The sequence below is a fragment of the Myiozetetes cayanensis genome, unplaced genomic scaffold, assembly GCF_022539395.1.
Source record: "Myiozetetes cayanensis isolate MyiCay16 unplaced genomic scaffold, myiCay2020 scf20-37, whole genome shotgun sequence".
NCBI classification, from domain to species: Eukaryota; Metazoa; Chordata; class Aves; order Passeriformes; family Tyrannidae; genus Myiozetetes; species Myiozetetes cayanensis.
The window spans coordinates 1-21,099 of NW_026087412.1; the positions used below are offsets into that span (position 1 = coordinate 1).

The 21,099-nt window shown below is 43.5% G+C and overlaps 3 protein-coding genes across 5 annotated transcripts; 1 reads left to right on the top strand and 2 right to left on the bottom strand.

The window, feature by feature from the left end:
* Window positions 1-5,644: 5,644 nt before the first annotated feature.
* Window positions 5,645-7,501, bottom strand: LOC126641131 (protein CCSMST1). Its single transcript, XM_050317527.1, has 2 exons — window positions 7,385-7,501; window positions 5,645-7,311 (listed from the first exon to the last, which is right to left on the bottom strand). The coding sequence occupies exons 1-2, from the start codon at window positions 7,408-7,410 to the stop codon at window positions 6,957-6,959; spliced, it is 381 nt and encodes a 126-aa protein (XP_050173484.1). The 5' UTR covers window positions 7,411-7,501; the 3' UTR covers window positions 5,645-6,956.
* Window positions 7,502-7,786: 285 nt separating this feature from the next.
* On the bottom strand, window positions 7,787-15,693 carry GNPTG (N-acetylglucosamine-1-phosphate transferase subunit gamma). Of its 3 annotated transcripts, none has more exons than XM_050317518.1 (11): window positions 15,599-15,693; window positions 15,180-15,234; window positions 14,896-14,963; window positions 14,515-14,569; window positions 14,332-14,415; window positions 13,241-13,334; window positions 11,873-11,987; window positions 11,249-11,331; window positions 10,846-10,974; window positions 9,386-9,467; window positions 7,787-8,259 (listed from the first exon to the last, which is right to left on the bottom strand). In XM_050317518.1, exons 2-11 carry the CDS (start codon window positions 15,209-15,211, stop codon window positions 8,138-8,140), a joined length of 864 nt encoding a protein of 287 aa, XP_050173475.1. In that variant the 5' UTR covers window positions 15,212-15,234; window positions 15,599-15,693; the 3' UTR covers window positions 7,787-8,137. The 3 variants fall into 3 exon arrangements, with proteins under 3 accessions (XP_050173475.1, XP_050173474.1, XP_050173476.1); XM_050317517.1 differs by lacking the exon at window positions 15,599-15,693 and adding an exon at window positions 15,311-15,377; XM_050317519.1 differs by lacking the exons at window positions 14,896-14,963; window positions 15,180-15,234; window positions 15,599-15,693 and adding an exon at window positions 15,033-15,145.
* Window positions 15,157-19,541, top strand: TSR3 (TSR3 ribosome maturation factor). The gene is given in 7 exon segments (XM_050317520.1): window positions 15,157-15,497; window positions 15,594-15,810; window positions 16,598-16,791; window positions 17,586-17,759; window positions 18,955-19,018; window positions 19,097-19,211; window positions 19,213-19,541. Coding segments are annotated over 7 exon segments (888 nt in total). The 5' UTR covers window positions 15,157-15,415; the 3' UTR covers window positions 19,255-19,541.
* The last annotated feature ends 1,558 nt before the right edge of the window (window positions 19,542-21,099 follow it).

Below are 21,099 nucleotides of genomic sequence, written 5' to 3' on the forward strand. Positions count from 1 at the left end.
ATTACCCAGTGTTTTCCCAGTTTAACCCCTGTCACACCAATCACCTTCCCAGTGCCATCCCTTAATTCTCCCCCTGGTCTGTTAAGGGCTGAGGAAGCTGGACCTGTGTCTGACCAGGACACGTGCAAACCAAACGGTGGGGACTGGAACCCACACCTTGCACTCCTGCAGCTCTCACAATTCCAGTCAAGAGAAAACAGCTAACGGTACCATCACCACTCACTCCTTAATTCCAATCCCACACTCCTTTTGCAGCTGGAGCACCACTTTTAGAACCCAGTTACAGTCCATTCCAGAGCTGCATGGCCAGGACAGACAGCTACACCTCTGATACTCTCAGGAATGCCTGAATCCATTCCAGGGACCTTGCTTTCAGCTCCCCAGCTTGGGGCACTCGGAGGAGCTCCCCGAAGAACCCTTTCGGTGCGCGCTGGAGTCCTCTGAGTCCCCAAGCCTGGGGGGGCGCAGCAACAGCACTGTCTCTCCAGGGGGGCCCAATCTCCCCCGAAATGCAGGGGGATCTTGCCCGTGTCCCAGACTGCTCCGGGGATCTGAGGGCCTTCCCGAGAACATCTCGGTGCCGGCGTGAAGGCCCAGAGATCCCTGGGCACACCAGGAGAGCAGGCTCAGAGTCCCTGCCTGGGGCCAATTTGGCTGCCTGAAAACAGCTTGGCAAAGAAGCCTCTAAGACTCAGCTGGTGAGTTTTAGAAGCCAGGCATTCCTTGCTGACAACACCCTGCAGTGATCCCAGCCCACCAGGGGTCCTGGCCATCAGCTCTCACAGTGCACACAGAGGTACCTCCATTGCAGCTCAGCATTCCATGAGGGTTCATTTTATTCCCTGCATACCTGTTCCACGCTCAGGACATTCCCCAGCACTACAACCATACACACCTACCCTGATAAAGATTCTGAGGGGCTTCAGCGAAGGGCTTCCGATGTCTTCTCTGTCTGGAGCCCCCAAAACCCTGAGTGCCCGCCTTAGAAACCTCAAGACAACTCACCTGCTGACAGAGGAACTTGGTGCTGCTTGGCTGCTGCCTCCGTTCCCTTCTTCCTTGTTTCTTCACCTGGCTGGGTTAGTCCCTTTCAATCCCCTACCTCAGGTCTGTGCAGCTTCCACGCCACAGCCCACTGCAAAAAGTATCAGCGAGCCGGGGGCGCGGGCAGCGGCGGCACGAGCCAGGGGGCGGTGCCGGCGCGAGCCGGGGGGCGGCGCGGGAACTGTGAACGGCCGGGAATGATTCATACACCCATCAAATCATTATAATCGGAGCCCCGTTCCCTCATCTCTGTCCTCGTTTTTCTTGGCCGCAAAACCCGATGATCCTTACTGGCTCTCGTTTAGGGTGCTTTTCTTCCACAGCTCTTCTCTCCCCGCTGAAACCTCCTGACATATTCAGAGCTTAGTTGGAGGCGAGCCCCTGAGGTATTTCCTTTCGTGCCAATGCTGTGGGATGAAGAAGTAAAGAAAGCACGTCGAGAGTTCCTTCTACCCCCTTCTTTGCTCCCTGGGAGCAATGCCGCCTGCCCTCCGAGTGTGGGACAGCACACCTGCCTGACTCCCCTCTGTCCAAAGAGCTTCCAGTGAGCAATTGCTGCAAAAACCCAAATCCCAGCATTTAGGGCTCTTGGAATGTGGCTGGGAAACACCTCGTTCAAGCGGACACTTGCCTGGGAACGATTCAGCCCCGATATCGTGCTCCGAAAGCAGGGGACAAAACTTACCTCCCTCTTTGGTTTCCCAAGCGCTCCAGTAGCAGCAGGAGGCTGCCTTTGCCCATCCCAGCCGCCCCGCGCTGTCCCGAGCTCAGCTCACCCCCCAGAAGCCGGAGGACGGGTCATTCCCCGAGGAACGGGAAGCTCCCCACGAGCCCCCGCACGGAACGGGTACCGAGCGCTTGGCAGCGAGCCCTGCCACTCCCGGGAGCCGAGCCGAGCCCCGAGCCGCCACCGCAGCCCCCCAGCCCCTCCCGCCGGACCCCGCACAGCTCCGGGTACAGCCGGTCCCGCAGCGTCCTCCAGGAACACCGGGAGCAAGCTGAGGGAGAATGGCGGGGGAAGGGGGGCGGGACGGGGTGGAGGGCAGGGGGGGGCGGAAAACCCGGACTGGATTTCTGCCGGAGTACGGAATGGGGGAAAACCCGGACTGGATTTCTGCTGGAGTACGGAATGGGGGAAAACCCGGACTGGATTTCTGCCGGAGTACGGAATGGGGGAAAACCTGGACTGGATTTCTGCTGGAGTACGGAATGGAGGAAAACCCGGACTGGATTTCTGCTGGAGTACGGAATGGAGGAAAACCCGAAATGGATTTTTCCAGAGTACGGAATGGATTTCAAAAAAAAAAAAAGGAAAAAGTGGGGGGAAAAAAGGAAAAAAGGAAAAAAAAAAGAAAGGAAAAAAGAGAAAAAAAGAGGAAAAAAGGGGGAAAGAAGAGAAAGAAAGGAAAAAAGGGAAAAAAGGGAAAAAAAGGGGGAAAAAGGGAAAAAAGGAAAAAAGGAGGGAAAAAAGGAGGGAAAAAAGAAGGGAAAAAAGGAAAAAAATTAATTTGTCATAGGGACAAAGACAAGGCTTTGAGGGAATTGCAAGTTCCCTTCTGCATAGAGAATTTTGGATACATCCCAAAATTAAGTGAAGTTTATTGGTTTTGTGTGGTCAGTGAGGAACTGAGCAAGGGGCTGAATGCCTTTCTGTCCTTAGAAGAAGAACCCAATCCCAATCACATCCCTGTTCATTCCAGTCCCTCCCCAGTCCCCATCCCAATGCCTCCCAAGTGCCCTCCATCCCATCCCAGTCCCCCCCCAGTGCCACCAGTGCCTCCAGTCCCCTCCCACTTCCCTCCCAGTTTCCCCTGTACCCCCAGTCCCTTCCTATTCTCCTCCCAGTGTCACTCCGAGTGCTCCCAGTGCCTCACCAGTTCCCATACTGCTCACACTGGAGTCGTTCCCATTGCTAATTTGACCCTGACAGGTAGACCTGGTCTCCTTTTTTAAGCGGGTAGACCTGTTCTCCTTTTCTTAGCGGGTAGACCTGTTCTCTTTTTGACGGGTAGACCTGTTCTCCTTTTTAAAGTGGGTAGACTCATTCTCCTTTTTTAAGCGGGTAGACCTGTTCCCTTTTTTTTGACTGGTAGACCTGCTCTCCTTTTTTTGACGGGTAGACCTGCTCTCCTTTTTCTGATGGGTAGACCTGCTCTCCTTTAGGCGAGTAGACCTGTTTTATTGGCACTCAGTGCTGCCGTCTTCTGAGAACCCCTGGCACTGCAGCTCGGCAGGAGTGGCACCGGTACCGCCCGGGGATGAACCGAGCAGGGTTGCCTGGCGACGGAGTGGGGCTACGGGGGGCTCGGTGTCCCGGGGCAGAGATCAGTGGCCCGGTATCGGGGGCCTGGATGGCTCCCGGGGACCCGCTGCAGGGATCTGTGTCCCGGTGGCATTCCCAAGAAGGCGGTGGCACCGGGAGCTGCGGGCTTGGTCCACCCGAGGCTCCGCTTGCCCCTGCGGGCTCCCGGGGCCCCACTCACGGGGTGGGGGGGATTCTGGAGGGGACAAAAGGGACATGTTGGGGAGAGAATGGACATTTTGGGTTAAAAACGAGGGCAATCACTGCTGGACAGGTAGGGAAAATCCCAGCCTGGATAAAATGCATTTGAAAACACACCTGTGAAACCAGTAGCTTTTCTTCCCTTTGCTCCCTAGATGTTTTCCCTAGCTTCTGCTTTTTGGAGAGGAGTGTGCTTTGGCATGGCACAGCTGTGCAATGTTGTCAGTTTTCCTTAACTGGGCAGAGATGTCAGGATCTGGGATTCTCTGGGAAATGCCCTCAGCTGGCATTTGGCTCCTGCAGACCTTCCCTGGCTGAGCCTTGGTGGGCTCTGATTCTGTGCTGGTCCTTGCACCCTCCTCCCTCCTCACAGACTCCAGCAGATTGAATTTAAGAAGGGTTGAATTTAAACTCCAAAAAAATTTAAGTGCCTTCTATCTCCTTAATGAACCATATTTCCCCTCTTCTCCCAAAGTGGAGCAGAAAAAGTGACACAGGTGACAGGAGTTGTTGGCTTGATGGACAACAGGCCATCAAACTGCAGCCTGGGCTAAAGCAGTTGGACTGAAAATAGCTCGATTCACTGCATAGTAGAGCAATATTCTTAGAGCCGTGTTTTGTTGTCTGGTGAATTAACACACATATGGACCAAAAGTTAAGAGGCTGTTCTTTACTCCCACTGCAAACTGCTTGAGAGAATTTATTCCTGCCATTCAAGAACATTAAGCAGCCTCCCCCACCAATCACACCAAAGAAATGGGCGAAAAAGTGAGGATTAATTATCTTCATTTTTACTCCCTGGCCCAGTATATACTTTCCCCGTGTAGACTAAATAAGAATTAGAGCAGAATTAGAACAATGGTTGGCAGGCAGGAGAGCACCAAACCCATATCTTCTGAGTCCATCTCTGTCCTCAACAGCCGGACTCTCACACAGTGCTTACGCTTTAAGGAATCAGAATTTCTGATAAAGCCACTTAAACCAGAGCTCCTGACCAGATCCCACTCACCACCTTTATTTCTCCGGGGACCTGAAATAGCCAGGATAACCTTTTGGTGATGCCTAATATAACTTCCAAGAGTCTGATTAAATGAGGCAGAAACTAGATACATGACTGGTTCAGAGTTTACACCTCGGCAAGATCTCACACTATTCCCTTCTAACAAGCTCATTCATTTCCACTAAATAAAAGATTATAAAAATACAGGGTTCTGAGGAGGAACTGTAAGAGAACTTCCTTTTTTAACAGGCAAGTGCACAGATTATTTAGTAAAGGAACCAACTCACTAAAATAAACAACTCCAGGAACCCAGCATCACAAAGCAAAACCGGCTTAACACTTGTTCTGTACGTTTTATGACCAGCATTAATGTTTCCCAAAGGAAATGATGGGTTGTATTGTTGGCTTTAGTCCCTTCAAGGTCCAAAAGCCCCCAAAGTCCCTGAACAGGAAATGGATCGCTGTCAGGTCTGTTTTCAAGAAGCAAATTTGTGCTTAAGTGGTTCTCTTTGTCTGGGGAGTTTTGTCATTGTTTATCAGTCACAGCACCCACAGGTGATGAGGAGGATGACGCGTACTTCCTCGTGGCCAGGAGATCCAGTATTTCCAGTATTTCCCCCCGCCGCGGGCGCCACCGCCCTGAGCGAGCCTCTCCCGGGCCCCGCCAGGCCGCCGCCCGCTTCCCGTCCTCCGCTACCCTTCCCCTCGGTGAGGGCGCGGCCCGCGGGGCCCCAAGGCGAGCCGCGGCGGGTACCGCGCGTGCGCAGGTCCCTTCGCTGCAGTGCCGCTCTCGGATCAGCGGGCAGCACTGGCGAGTCAAGAGTAACTGCGCATGCGCCGGACTGCCGGCAAGGCGGCCGTGCCGCAACACCGCTCTCCAAAACTACGGCATCGTCCTGGGGCCACGCCTGCCGCGACCCCAACACAGAAGCGCGCAGGCCCGCACTCCCCGCCGGGGATCCCTCCGTCGCCCCGGAGAAGGGGTGTTGTACTAAGAGCACGCAGAGCTGATCCAGGGAGCGTCGGCCGATGACCCTGTACTCTGCTTTTAAAAACAAAATGCCGCAGACAAGTTTCACAACACCGTGAAAGCAAGAGACTATGAGAATAGTTTTATTATTAAACGCTTATCATGACCCAAAACAAGGCACATACGAAGGGGCAGCTCTGTATTTCCTTAAACAGAGCAGCACGTTGCCGGGTTCATTGTTCTCATAGAACTTGGAGTAAGAAAACTAGTCAAGAGCAACAAGCGTTACACCTTAGTTTCAATATAAAAGCAATCCAGGATCACTCTTCTATTCAGCAGAACACCCCCAATGCTTATAACCTCACTTGGAACATTCTACCGTAGTATAGGCTGAATACCAAGACTAAACCTTGTGACAGTACCAAATCAAGTGTATTCAATTACTAGGCATGGTGTGGTTAAACTGAGGGACTCTATGGCAAAATCAAATGCCACGATAGTGTGTATTGTTCAGAGACTCATTAGCAGTATCAGACAAACATGATCCTACACCAGTTTTCTGCACCGCTCCAGCCTATCTTAACAAGCTGCTGCCATCTTTGAGGGGGTTTTGGTTTTTAATTACAGATTTTAATGGCATAAAACCAATCTTCCATTTTTACATTTGAAAGCTTAAAAAAATTGCCTCTAATTCTGAAGGGAACAAAGTTGTATTAGTATCTCACATTTCTCCTCTCCAAGAAAAGTCTCCAGAGTGTGCATCTATAAATCTGCATAAAAAGCCTAGGCATTATATGGTTCAAGGAAACCAGGGGTTTCCTCCCCAACATAATGCAACCAATCATTTTGATTCTCTGCAAAATGCTCTCCTACCAGTAATGATCACCTGAATCAGCCATGCCTAAAAAGTTCTAGTCCCAAAAGCATAGGACTAGATGCACGTTATTTAGCCGAATTTAAAAAAAAAAAAAACAAAAAACAAACAGAACACAATCGCATATTAATGACTACATTTACAGCTGGTCTGCAATATAAACTGAACGTATTCTTTGACTACCAAAATGTCAAAGGAAGGTCACCTTCAGCAGCGATTTTAAAGACATTGAGATTTGATATTTTTTAATACACCGAGCATCTAAGAAAAATGATCCATGGAAAAGTGATGGATTATATAAAACTTATATTAAAATTCAAGTTGCATTGCAGTATGTCTTGTTCATCCCTACCGTGCAACCCAGAAAGAAACTTCGCCTTTTGCTACCAAAGTCTAAGGTAAGACCAGCACAGAAAGCAGCGTGAAGAAACCAAGCTTACAAGATAAGGCTGCCGAAAGACTAAAAAAACCAAGTTTTTTTCCATTAATGAGTCGGTACAGTTTTTAACCAGGTGAATGCCAGCAAACTTTTGGCAACTCCTTCGCTGTAGCCGCACTCCCGTCCTCATTTCTCCTTCGGCAGCTCCACGGGAGCACTGCTTTCTTGGGCCATATCTAAAGAGTCCACGATCTGGCCGGAGAAAACCGCTTCCAACCGCTCATCGATCTCCGTTTTTTCCCTGAACACACACCAGAGCAACATCCCCGTGCACAGCACACTGAAAGGCAACACCTTCAGCCATGGCCTCTCGTGGTCGCTCCCCATGGACCGGCTGACGCTCCACACCCGCGGACTGGCCTTGCTGCCGGAGAAGGGAATGGGCCCCCCGCTCTCCAGATCCGCGCCCGCCGCACCCTCCGGGTCCCGCCGTCGTGCGAGCCCCCTCCGGGGCTTAGGCAGGCGCGGGGGTGGCCGAGCCCTGCAAAGACACGAGTGAGCGGCGCGGCCCCAATCCTCATCTCCAGTGGCCCCGGCCCGGCCCCGCTCCTCACCGCCAGCGGCCCAGCGTCCAGATCATCCCGCTCCGCCCCGCGCCGCTCGGAAGGGGAAGCGCGAGGCCTCCCACAGCCGTAGGGGATCACGAACAGCGCAGGAGGAGGAGCCAAAGCGAGCACGGACGGCACTCTCGGCGTCCTCCGTCTGCGGCAGTGGTGGTTCCACAGCTGGTGCTCGCAGAGTCCACTTTATTCCGTATTACATAGAGACAATTGCCAGGTATTCCCTTACCACAGTTATGCTTTTATAACAATTCAACGATTTCACTGCACATTTCAGTCAGATCCTGAACGGCTTTCATTTAACATGATCACTAAAGATGACATCAACCTTTGATTATGGGTGGGTGGTGTGTTATGCACTCCTGTGGCAGAAAACACTTTAGCATACAGATGAAATAACATGTTCTTAACATTGTATTTATTACCTTTTGTACAACATCTAACAGCACTGGTCTTGAGCTGTTTTCTATTTCACCACCTGTTACCACACCTGATCAATAAAAACAAAGCTGAGATTGGACACACATAGCATCTGTAAACCTGTGCCAAATGCCAGTCTTAGCAAAGAAGTTTTAAAAATGTTTTCAGAAACTAGCCAGCTGTTCTCATAATGGTGAGCCCTCAAACTTCCTTTGCTTTAGGGCAGAAATTCATGAAGTCAAGAATACTTGCAAGAAGGTAAATCATTTTAGTGGCATGACGTATGTTCAATTTAATTGACATTCCATATGAACCACCCAAGTGTCTTCATACAGTGTAGTTCCAAATTCCTGTGCCGCCATGCAGGTGCTCATCCTTTAAGCCATTACGAACTGTTGTCACTGCAGTTGCCAGTTTGTGACTTACATATTCAACACTGGTATTTTCAGCTGTAAAATGTAGTTTAAGACATCAGTTATTTTTGCTTTTAAACACCAAAACGTTTTTGTCATAGAATTAACTAAATAGTTTTGAAATAAGTCATCCAGAGTAAACTGAATTATGCTTTTGATTATACAGTTCTAATCTGCAATACTTAAAAGAACTACTGCAATAATTAACAGAACTACCAAACACACAGAAATACTGTGCAAGTTATATGTTAATAGTTAAAATGGGCAGATAAAATGTTTTTTAAAAATTTTAAAGATTTTTTTTTCCTAGAAAAGAAAGTCACTAATTTAAAAGAAACAGGTAAGAAAGTTTCTCAAAGCAAAAAGAAAAAAAAAAATCACTAATTTTAAGCTAATTTAATTAGCTCAAAGGTTCTTTGTTTTCTTGAAGTGCCAATTCTGAACATAAAAAGTGTAAATATATCATATCTATTTTATTTTCCTTTAACAAACAGTTCATGTAATAAAGGGCATGATGGCCTGGAAGGAATGAGGGAGAGGAGACAAACAAACAAAAAAGCCCACAAAAACCAATCCACAACCCCCAACAACAAAACAAAAAACCCCAACTTGTCTGGAATTAATCCAGATTAGCCTTGCTTCTTCATAGCCAGAACCAGTCTTTCTTTTAAAAACTGCATGTGATATGGTACTTACCTAACAGAAATCAAAGAGAGGGAAAAAGAAACAGGTGACTTAGTAAAGGAAAAAAACAATTCAAACAGATATAGAGAACGCTTCAAGCGTTACGGAAGAAGTCAGACCTCGTGGTTAACATACAGAAAGTGGAATTACTTAGATGACACTTTTATGTTATCAATGCTGTAACACTGATTTCCTTTTAATTTGGCACATTAAGGACTGCAGACAAACTTCAAGTACAACAGCAGTCAACATTTTTCTATAAAGCTAGAATTTCAAGTCATGAACAGATTTTTTGGGGGGCAAACTAAGTCCTCTTGCACAGGAATCAAAACCTTAGTACCTATTAGATACTTTGTCTACTGAATTCTTTTTCCATATAACCCAGATTATTTAATTGTTGCTATAACTGAAAACAGCATTGGGGTATTCACTTTCTGAATAGACAACAATAAAAAAGAACAATACCAAAAAAACTCACCAGAATTAGCTTTGTATGAAATACCATGCTGATCTAATAAAACTTTAAGGTTTTTTATTTCTTCAGAAAGTTGCTTGTATTCCTAAAAAAGAAAATACATTTAAAGTGGTTCTTCCACTTTCCAAATGCATACCTAAAATGGGAGTTTATAAAAAATAATGGGTCTGTGCACACCTGTTACAGCTTTTGACTTAAAAGATTGTAAACTGCTTATTCCAAAAACAAAGTGCAAATGTTAGAAGGTACATGTCTATGTTGCCAAAAGAGGAGCCAGCTTTTCTCAAGCCTGAGTGTAAAAATTAGGAGTGCTTTCTCTAACTATTTTGAATTTGTCCTCTAAGTAGCATTTTATCATAGAACAAAATAGCATCCTTAAGTTTGCTTTAGAACTAGCCTTATTTTATTTTATCATAATGCTCCTGTCTGGAAATTTGTCACCTCCTCAACTCTTGACCTAGTAACTTCATGTAACTTCAGTTTTTGTTAACTTGCAGAGAGAGGGATTGCTTAGTAGTTTTGACACTCAAAACACATACCTGAAATCTCAAGAGAAGCCCAAATTTTTTGTTGTCTTTTGGTGTTTACATGAATAAAGATAGAGCAAAAGAGAAAATATTTAAAATTCTGTGGTTACCAGAACAGCCAATTTAATGTCAATTAAGCTATGATGAAGCCAGAAAAAGTAGTACAAATTATTAAGTACTGTATTGTTAATGAGTGAGCTTGTATAAGCTCAAAACAGTAATCTTTATATGTGTATGTTCAGGTTAGCCACAGTGTATCTGATTATATATTAATTACTATCTGACGTTTTGTCTTTGCTACATTTTTCAAATAAAATAACAGCAACTTCTTCTCTGCATTATAATTAATTCCCTTCTGTGCTCTTTTTTTGATGTTCAGCTTGCACTCTTTTAGAGTGAGCACCCCTTCTACCTCTATTTTCCTTATTCCAACTCTGTTGCAGAAGAATTGTTCACACACCCAGAAGTCCTTCCAAAATGGACACAGCATAGGTCATTCTGCCTTTTGCTTGTGTAACAGCCAATGTGTCCTGACACAAGTGTGGGTAATTATCCACAGAGAGAAGCACCAGCATACGCAAGGTTGGTTACACATCTATTTGCACTATTAATTCCTTCCTATTTCCAGACTGATATTACCCAGAAAGAGTACCTACAAGGTGTTCATAACCCAGGTGCATACACTAATTCCTACATACTCCCCATCTTCTTACCGGGCATTCATCTGAACTGATTTGGTTTTGACTTAAGGCCTACAATAAAGGTATCAACTCACACTGTATGCAGAGTGTTACGTACTGAAAACAGAAAAGATAATCCCATGACAGATTTCAGATGAATCCAAAGAGCATTTACATAATGCTGCCACACTGATACTGTGATAAAGGTGGCAACTTAATTCCACAAATTTATTATTGTAAATATTATGCTATATACCTTACTGCACTTTTCCACTGTTTTGAATTTCAGACTTATTTTCTCACTCTGTTTCTCAGCTTCCTTTTCTTCTGTTGCTTTTAGAAGTCCTGCTTCCTCAAAAATCTCTTTCAGTATTTTTTTGTAACCCTAAAAAAGAAAGTTTCCAAAAGACAATAGATCGATCCACTCAACTCTGATCTCTGCTTGTATTTTGCAATGGCCATTCCAAGTCCTCAAGCTTCATTGTAGAAAACATTACAATTACCAGTTCACACAGCAGTTACAGAACACAAAGTTATTATTTGCCAACTGCAGAATAAATGCATCTACTCCAAAAGGAGAAACTGCAGAAGCCAGGTTTGGCTATTGACAGTAATTTTTTTTTTCACCGAATAGAGTTGGAAAAAGTTAGTTAATAAACCTGGTCAGTTATTAGTTCGTCATACAGAAGCTGCTCTGCTTCATCCCACTTCCTTTGCAGTGCTTCAGTCAGAGTTGGATAAACTGAAAAATGGAAGTCAAACCATGTAAAAACCAACAGCACTGTCCTGCATTAGTTAATTCCCCCTCTAGTAACATGCAAGCATATTTGTTCTAAGAACTCATTGTTTTCATACAGTACATAGTCTCTACTACTTTCAAGGGTTGCAGTTAAATTGCACTTCACACATTCAAAGTTTCTGGAAAATGCCTCTGACCAGAAATTTTTCCTCTTATATCCAACTGCAAGGCCTTGTATTTATTCACTCAATGTGATTCTGAGCTCTGCCTCTTTGTAAAATGAGCAGATACTACAGGGCTGATTCCTACAACCAGGCCAAGAATAAAGAAAAAAAAAATCCTTCACTGGGTCTATATCAGCAGTGACAATTTATTTGAGAAATATCTGTGTGTTCTAATGACTGGGATTTAAAATACACTTTGTATTATATGTTACGTGTAATACTCATTTATATCAAGGCACACACTTAAAGAACCTAAAAATGTACATTCTGAGGTTAGTGTAATATGCCAGCTGCTCCACAAATGATTTTCTAAATCTTACCTAAAAGAGAGTGGGGATGGCACACAAGAGGAGTCTCAAATGTCACAGAGTAAACACAAGTACTTGGCTCAGACACATAAGCCAATTTATTGCTCTTTCCACAAACAAGATGAACCTAAACATCAATAAAAACAAAGATGAGCAAAAAAGGTCCACATGAAACAGGACCAGCATTGATGATCAATTTGCTGTGTTCCAATGCTAGCAGATGCATTTCTATACATACTGTCATAAAGCTTCCAGTCCTTTTTCCTTTTTCCACAGAAAAAGAATCATAGCAAGCACACTGTCAAATTATTTTATCAAATGTGAACACTGCTTCCTCTAATGGGAAATGATTCCCCACCTACCATTGTTCCTTCAACTCCCAGCGCCATATTTCCAGCAAGAATGAGTAAACAGGAGGGGGAATAGGACACCCTTTAGAGCCTTATCTGACGTAAACACAGTTTGCTTAAATTTTATTTCTGACCAATGCGCTAAACAAAGAGTACAAGACAAAACAGTATAAAACTGTTTTCATTACATTTGTAGCACCAGTATTTTCTGTCTGTCAAAACAAAATGCCTATGAAAGATTTCAATCATAATATCAAAGGTCATACAAAACTATTAATTTTTTTTCTGCAGCCCCTATGGGAGATAAAGGCACCTCCACTACAGTATAGAACATTTTCACCTTGGTAGCCAAGTTGGCAGCCAATCACAAGAGATTCAACGAGGCAAAATGCAGGGTCATGCACTTGGGTCGCAACCACCCCACACTGCTCCAGGCTTGGGCAAGAACAGCTGGAAAGCTGCCTGTGGAAAAGGACCTGAGGGTGCTGGTTGACACCTCTCCTTGTCAGATTTGTGCACCAGACCCTTCCCCAGCTTTGTTGCCCTTCTCTGGACACGCTCCATCACCTCAGTGTCCTTCTTGAAATGCCCTTGGTGCTTCTTTTAACATCGTATTTAATTTCTGGGAATGCTACTGTTAACTGCCTAATTCTTTTCCCTCCTATTTTATGGATGTTCTTAGTACAATAGGCTGGTAGCTTGAATTCAACCAGCAGCTCTTTTTCTTTATTTTTCCTGACACAAATTACAAGTATATTTCTATAGTAATAATTAGAATATTTCACTCTATCAAGGAAAAAAAGAGGTTTAAGTAATCGATGAGAACGCATAAGTACACTTCTTGAAAATTTCATCCTGAATCTAGCTTCCCTCCTCCATCCATTCATGTAGCTCCTACAGGAATTTTATCTTTTTCTATCATAGCTTAAATAAGGACTTTTTCAGGGTAGGAATGTTTCAGTTTGTAGAGTGTCACAAGTGTGTGTGTGTAGCCATGCTGTCTGAATTTGCATAACCTAGGTTATTATACCTTTGTTTGTCTGGTCTTAGTTTCACATGAGTCTCCTTCCCTCATCCACATTCCAACAAATGTGTTGTTGTTAATTTCCCATTCCTGCCAGATTCTGAAAAAACAGGACACTATTTTGGGTTACTGTAAAGAAAAACTTGAACACTTAAGAAGAAAACCAGGAATACATTATACCATGTTCAATTCAAGTGTATATACTTCATTTTTGTTGTCTTAATATTTCCATTTCTTACAGCCAACACCTTACATGCAGCGTAGTTTGTTATCCGGGCTGCTTTATAGGGCATGTCAGTATCACTTTTGAGAGCACAGTTTTGGATCAACTTTCAATTTGCAAACCATTTGCACTTAAAATCTGCGTTTAAATCCAGTAAAATATCACTTATAGATCAATCCCACAAAAAACTCCATGACACTAAGTGCCCTGTGCAATTCAGATTGTTTGCAGGATTTTTAATGCTGGTGACAGCACCTAAAAATCTGCTGTAGTTCTGCTAGTCCTAAAGCAAATGATACCCTCAGCATGCTGATGTACCATTTTCCTCACATATTGGCTCACCATTTTGCATACAGAAAAAAAAGACATCTATAGGCAAAATATTTAGAAAAGCAGTGCTCTGGTTTAGAATTAGATTTATTTTACGTCTCATGATTTGGGGGTATTATAATCTGGGGTCTTTGAATATGGGAATTTTTTGAGGGATCTACACTGAGTCTTTTGTAACCTTTCATTAAACACAACCACTAGGCATAAAGCCCTCTTTTCATTTTGTAATTTTTGTATTTAACTCAAACTGAAAATAGTTAACAGCCATGAAATCTCTATAAACATAAGCCGTAGTTATACATTATTAATTTTCTCACGTGAACATATTGCAGTTGGCACTGGTTATTAATCAGTCTCCAATTAAAACAGGAGGTTAGCATTTATCAACCAAACAAAAAGAAATCTGAATTTTTCAAGACAGGATACTAGGAACTATAATGACCTAAGCTAACCCACAGAAGAATCTTAAAACTGCCTCCTTTTTACAGTCTATAAAATGGCCTGCTAACAACATAGGTAAAACTTAAAGATCTAAATGTCTCACCCTAAAATCCCACTATAGGCATTCCATCGAAAAGTCTGCTCATGCTGAGTGACATTATGAAAAGGACAAAACTCATACTTGTACCTTAAAAGAAAAGAAAAAGAAAATAAGAAATGTTTCAGACTGAAATGGAAAACTAGTTAATTCCTACTAAGAAAACGAAGACCCAAATCCATTACTCACGTGGATTCCACAAAACTGAAACACTTGCCAGCAAGCCTAAAGAGATGTGCAGGGCCTAAAAACACCATAAAATGACATAAAGGAAGAATAATGTTTTGGTTAAATTTAAGAAAGTTACTGTGGTGACAAAACTGCAAGGAGTATGTGACAAATTTAGGTCTCTGCTGTACATAAGGAAATTCTTATCCTCCGTATTACTTACTGTAAGTTCCCACTAGCCCTATACTGGTTTCCATCATAATCTTATGATGCTTACAGAATGACATGCAAAATTAGGTTGTGGCTGCACAAAGTCAAAGTAGGCAATTTGCATTGCAAACAACTGTTGCTAAATGATGAAAACCGTACAAAAAAAAAAAAAAAAGTAACGCTTGCGTATACCTGATACTGCAGACGGGGATATCTTTGGCTGGAGCCTATTTGTTTGAGGCAAGAATGGGTTATTCAACCTTTCAAAAGAAAGAAAGTTAAACGTTTAAGGCTATTACGCATCTGGACGTGGATATATCCTCCCCTACCTGTGTGTGTCCCAACACCGAGGGCCTCTGCCCCGGCCCGGTGCCCCATCCCCGGAGGAAGGGACGGGCTGGAGCGGGCGGAGCGGCAGACGGGCCCAAGCCCACCGAGTGCGGGTGGATCGCGGGACACAGCGGGCGGCCACGTACCCGAACGTGTTGGGCTCCTCCACGATCTTCATCTTCCCCGCCGAGGCGAAGAGACCTGCGAGCAGAGAGCCGTTGGCCACGGCGCACGGAACGACCCGCGGCGCCCGCTCCCGCCGCGGCCCCCGCCTCACCCAGCGCCGCTCCCAGCGCCGCCAGCAGCAGCCGGGCCGCCATCGTCCCTTCCGCGGGAAGCGGAAGCGTGCGGGCCTAGGGCGGCCGCTCCGCTCAGCGCGGCCATGGTGCGGGGTCGGCGTGGGGGCCGGTGCGGGTCTCGAAGCCTCGACACTTTCGCGGCGGACGCGGAGGCTGCGCTGAAAGGTGCGTGAGGCGCCGCGGGACGCGGGCCTGGGCCGGCGGGTCCGGCAGGGCTGGGCCTGCGGCCACTGGACACTGATGTGTGCCCGCTGTTTTCAGCTTGCCTGGAGGGCGAGGGGGCCGCGGCTGGAGGTGGACCAGAGGCGAAGTTCCCCTGCCCCCTTGCCATGTGGGAGCTCGGACACTGCGATCCCAAGAAGTGCACCGGGAGAAAACTGGCCCGGAAAGGGTTACTCCGAACCATGCGTCTCCGCCAGAGGTTCCCAGGCGTCGTCCTCAGTCCGCTGGCCACGGAGTACGTCTCTCCCGCTGACAGGTGAGGCCCCGTACCTGCTGTCGCGGGCTGTGAGGGGAAGCACTTGTTTCAAGTACCGTCCTGATGCTGTATTAGGGAGAACGTTTTAACCAGTTTCGTGGCCAGAACTCTGATACAGAATAGATTTGACCTTCCCATGACATTACACTGATGCATGAACATGAGAAACAGAGCCATTTCTTCAAATCAGGTTAACACTTTTACATAGCTGGTATCAGCTGAGAAAAGTTTCTGGAGATCTGAATGAGAAATCAAGGTACACGTAGTAGGTTAATTTGTTCAGAGCACGGGCCTATAGCTGCTGTCTTTTTATGATGCCATATTTAAGTTCTACACTAGGCAGCACAATGCATTAACTAAAAAACTTTTTGAGGGAAATGAGAATTTTTTTCAAATGTGCCTGCAGAATTTTTATAAAGATGTATTTCCTCAGAGAAAAGATTTGTCTTTAGAAGTTAGCAGAGAACCTCAGTTTGAATTTTGGTGTACTTTACGACTGTGAACATTACTATTAATTGCACTTGTCTGTCACATTATTAAACCTAGAGGCTTTCACATTTTACTTTGAAACATATGGATAAACTTTTTACCACATGCATGTTTGAAGGAAACCCATGTTATAATTCTTTCTCATTCTGTCTTTCTCTGTTCTCTATTTTAGGTCATGATTGACACAAGTGGGGATTGTATGCAAATTTGTTGCTAGTATAAAGTGGCAATTGGAATTCTCACTTCATCAATATAATGGTGACAATTTTTCAAATACAGTGATGTTTCTTTTTTTTAGGCATGTCATTGTTCAGAGTGGAATTGCAGTCATAGATTGCTCATGGGCCAAATTAGAAGAAACTCCCTTTAAGAGAATGAGGGGGAATCATCCTCGGTTGCTGCCTTACTTGGTGGCTGCAAATCCTGTAAACTATGGTCGGCCGTGCAAGTTGTCCTGTGTGGAAGCTTTCGCTGCAGCATTTTGCATTGTTGGTAGGCTCAGTTTGTCTGATGTGAAGTATGTTGCCAGCAACTCTTGCATCCTTAATAAATCAGAAGAGATGATCAGCAATAAAATAAACTGTAATGCTGTCCCACTGGTTATCAGTTTGCTGAGTTTGGGATCAGATTGCCTAGCTTTCTTCCAAGTTCTTGCATCTGGTAGCATTGAGGTACCTGTGGAGTGTTCATGTCAGCTACTAAACAGGACACATGAACTAAATCCTGTTGTTGTCTTGATGGTGCATAATGTTAGAAAAACTGCTAAAAAAAAGCCAGAGAAGACAGAATATGAATCCTTAGGCGCCTTTGCCTTATTGAGAGGTAGCAGCTGTCTGTTACAGGGTGGGTTCTGGGTAAGAACAAAAGAAATTGCACCTTCTTGTGATGTTTTGCAAACTCATCACAGAACCTTGACAATTGAAGAGAAATACTCTACCACATTGCAGACAAATATTACTTTCTGGTCATACTGTATGTGCACATGCTCTTGTACTGAAGGACTGTGGGACCTAGAGCTTGAATCATTTGTTACCTGTACTAAGTATTTTTATGTAACATTCACTAAAAGGCTATGAACTCTTCTTGGATTCAGTTAGATATTTCAAGTTAAACTGAAATTTAAAAAATATTAAAAACATTTTCAGAGTCTTAATCCCCTAACGCTGAAAAAAATGCTGGCAAACATCTGTTTTAGTGATAGTAGGTATGTACTGAACTTAGAAACCTGTAGGCTGAGTGAAATCTCACACTGAAAAAGAAAACTGATAATTTATTTTCTATTTTAGGCTTCCCAGACCTAGCCACCATTCTTCTGAGGAAATTTAAATGGGGTAAGGCATTTATTGACTTGAACAAAAATCTCTTGGAAAAATATGCAGCCTGTCGTAGCCAGGACGATGTGCTAAGCATTGAGAAGGACTTTTTAACCAGTGTCCAAGAAACAAAAGATGAAGAAGCAGGTAAGAAAAAAAAACAGGGACACCACACACCCCTTTTTCCTAACTACTTTCCTTACAGTCTTTTGCTTTGATCTCATGAAAATATTGGCAAGGTGGAAGATAAGTGCCTTGTTGAGATATGTTCTGCTATCCTTGTATTGTGTATTCTTATAAGAAATTTTACCCATTTTTTTTCAACTAAAATAGATGAAAATGACTAAAGCAACTCAATGCATAGAGTAGTGCTTTCCCAGCTGAACCGTGAAGCAGATACCCTGATACAAGTAAGGATACTAAGTAAGAAAAAAAGTAAGATACTTAGTAAGAAAACTAAGGAGCAAAAATATGATGCATCCTTTTTTTATCCACAGATGTTAAAAGCTGAATATGAGTAAAAAGACTAGTAATTGAGAAGGAACTGTAATAAAAATACGACCATACAGTCTGACAGCAAATTAGTTATACATAAATCTAAGAAAGACCTTCAATTAACACAATTATATAGTCCCCAATCAAGATGTTTCAGATCAGACCTATCAAGATAATTAAAATCATCTATAATAAGTACAAGTAGTTTATTCCCAAATTCTTCCAGTAAGTTATTCGAATCGCAGTATTTCAAGCTATATTCACAGGTGACTGCTTGGTCTCATTCAAGACAGCACAAAGAAAGAAAAATCAAGTAATCAAGAACATATGAAAAGAGATGCTCCTAATTAATATTTTCCTGTCACAGTGGTTAAGCCCTGTAAAACAGGCCAGGGGCTGTAAGGAGAGAGCCTTTAATTGCTCTGAACTTTGATTTCTTTGCCATTACACACTAGAACATGACGGAATGAAACCATCCTGTTGCTTGGTGGAAGCCTAACCAGTTACATTAAACTGAAGATTGTTCTTAAGGGTCAACAAGACTATGCCAAATAAAGCACACTTGAACCTATGCACTTTCTGGATGGACTTCAGTACCAAAGCTATCATGCCTTGTTTGACTTTTATGTGGTAACAGTTCTCCCCAGGTGTCTAAGCCACCTCCCCTCTCTTTTCCAGCTCCCCTGGTTTCTGATCAAACAACTGCGGTAAACTTATCAGAAAGACTGACCCAGACTTCCTAGGCCTTCCCCTCCCTGCCAGTAATCTTCTGTGAAAATGAGGGCAGACCATTAAAATAAAAAAAAAAATCTTTTTCATCATGTGCAGTTTTTCTTCCTTTTTCCAGATCCATTTGATGTTGACTCAGGAAAAGAGTATTCTAATCCCAACAGGCCAGTCAATTCCCCAGGGTAATGAAATTTAATTTAAATACTAGTTTTTCTTATTATAAGTTACTTTGCTTTTATAACCCTGAAAAATGTTTCCAGTCTAGCACAAAGCAAGAAAGACTCTGAGGAGGACAGCACGAGCACTCCAGAGGATGCCACTGAAAGCAGTGAAAGCAGTGATGAGAGCAGTCCAGAAGATCATGGTACTGTAAAGATTACTGCAACAGCTGCCAATAAATCAACTGTTTGAAAACTGACAAACAAAATCAAACCTAATCCTCCTCAAGAAACAAAAACTTCCACATACAAGAACATCCCCAGTAATCCCGAAGAGTTGTAACATCTTGTATAAAGAAATTTCATTATGAACTTGTGTCTTGTTCACCTGTAACTTGGTGCTTAGCTAACCTCTGTGTGCGTTTATATATAGGTCTTTCATGAGAGCTCCAGTTATTTAATTTTTAGGTAACTATGGAATGTTAATTATTTTGTAAGGAGCCTGAAGCTTACTTAGTAGTTTAAAAAAAAAATTCCTTTATTCTAATCAATGTGTCTGGAAAGTGGTTTATAGGGATTATTTTACTTAATGATATATTAGGTAAACCTTTCTAACTTCTGGGCTGTATTTCGATAGGAAAACATGACTTAAGCTACTGCCCTGTTCAGAGGACCTGCCACATAAGGTGCCTCTGACTTTGCAGGCTTGAACCTGCCATGTGTATTTCAACCACTTCTTCTAGTTTTTAAGAACTGACTGCCTAAGCTTATAAAAGGAAAAAATGCTTCCTGGAATTCCTTTAACATCTCAGTGTGTCTTCAGTAACTTTACTTGCTCCTGTTTACTCTCATACAGTCCTAAGTAACACGATGTTTTGGGACTTCATATTCAGAACTGTGCCATAAAATGTCACGTGGCAGGTTTAGCAGTGCTGTCTCGGTGCGTTCTCAGCACTCCGAGAACACTGCACCAAGTCATAAATACACACTGTCTGGCCCTTAAAGGTTTGAATCAGAGACTCGTACCAGCACTCGTACCTTAGGCCACTTTTCCACATGCTGCCAGTTTGTATAGTGAAAGTGAGCCAGTAGCAGGTTTTTTTCTGTACCTTTAAATAGAATACGCTGAAGTTTCTAGTACCCAACTGAAACTTACTTAAACCTAAATTTCAGCAACCCTTCATCAGAATTGGAGATACTAAGGGCAATTTGTAGACTCACCTTCTCAGATCAAAGTGCTTCAAGTCACAGCAAGACTTTCTCCTCTTAACCCTCTACCACTAGAGAGATTAAATGCCAGCCCTGTTGGAGCTAGAGCTGAGAGGAACAGCAGAAGTTTGAGTGGTGCAAATATTCAATTTACCTTTTAAAAAAAAATTTAAAAAAGAAGCACAAGTAACTCAGCAGGGAAAATTTTCCTTTGATTCAGTTTCTGAATGACTCACTGTCCCACCCATATGAAGTCTTTTCCAAGTGAGCTGTTTCAACAAGCATTTCTAGATAGGGACAAAGCAATCCTACAAAATTTTTTAAGGACTGAGAATAATGAGGGTGTTAGCAATTCTAATTTGGAGGAACACTTTTATATTATAAAGCCATAGTAATCAAAATGCAGACAAGCAAAACAGATCTGGGAACTGAGCTGTAAAACACTTAGATTAACTTAAGTCTTGAGCAATAGCCATTTTTTAGTAACAAAAGCCCTGAAGGAACTATGCCTCAGATGGAACAAAGCTTTTAACAATTTGTTCTGCAGAATGATTTTGACTAAAAAATACAATTAAAAAAGGCAGTGAAAGTTTAATAGAGGGCATATCAGCTTGACATACATGAAAATAACTTACATAATTTAACTGATTTCCTTTACAGAAGGAAACTGTAATTGCATAGATCACGTCCTCGTCCTTAAAGCTATATACATTGACATACGGAACAAGGCACAGAATTATGTGATAAACAAAACCATTTAAAATCTCCAGTTTCTGTAGGTTCCCTTAAATTCCTTGGATGACTTCTATTATTGTTCGTATCAGTCTAATGCTTATGCTAACATGGTCACACCAGTTTGCTGGTCCCATGATGATGCACAGTAAACAACTGGTTTC

Excerpts from the sequence above, each read along its gene's own strand:
- LOC126641131 (XM_050317527.1), bottom strand. The coding sequence starts at position 7,410 with ATGATCTGGACGCTGGGCCGCTGGCG. Across the intron at positions 7,312-7,384 it reads TGGACGCTGGGCCGCTGGCG|GGCTCGGCCACCCCCGCGCC; the intron begins GTGAGGAGCGGG and ends GTGTCTTTGCAG.
- GNPTG (XM_050317517.1), bottom strand. The coding sequence starts at position 15,353 with ATGGCGGCCCGGCTGCTGCTGGCGGCGCTGGGAGCGGCGCTGG. Across the intron at positions 14,964-15,179 it reads GAGGAGCCCAACACGTTCGG|GTTGAATAACCCATTCTTGC; the intron begins GTACGTGGCCGC and ends TTCTTTTGAAAG. Across the intron at positions 11,332-11,872 it reads CCATCCCCACTCTCTTTTAG|TTTATCCAACTCTGACTGAA; the intron begins GTAAGATTTAGA and ends TCCATTTTTCAG.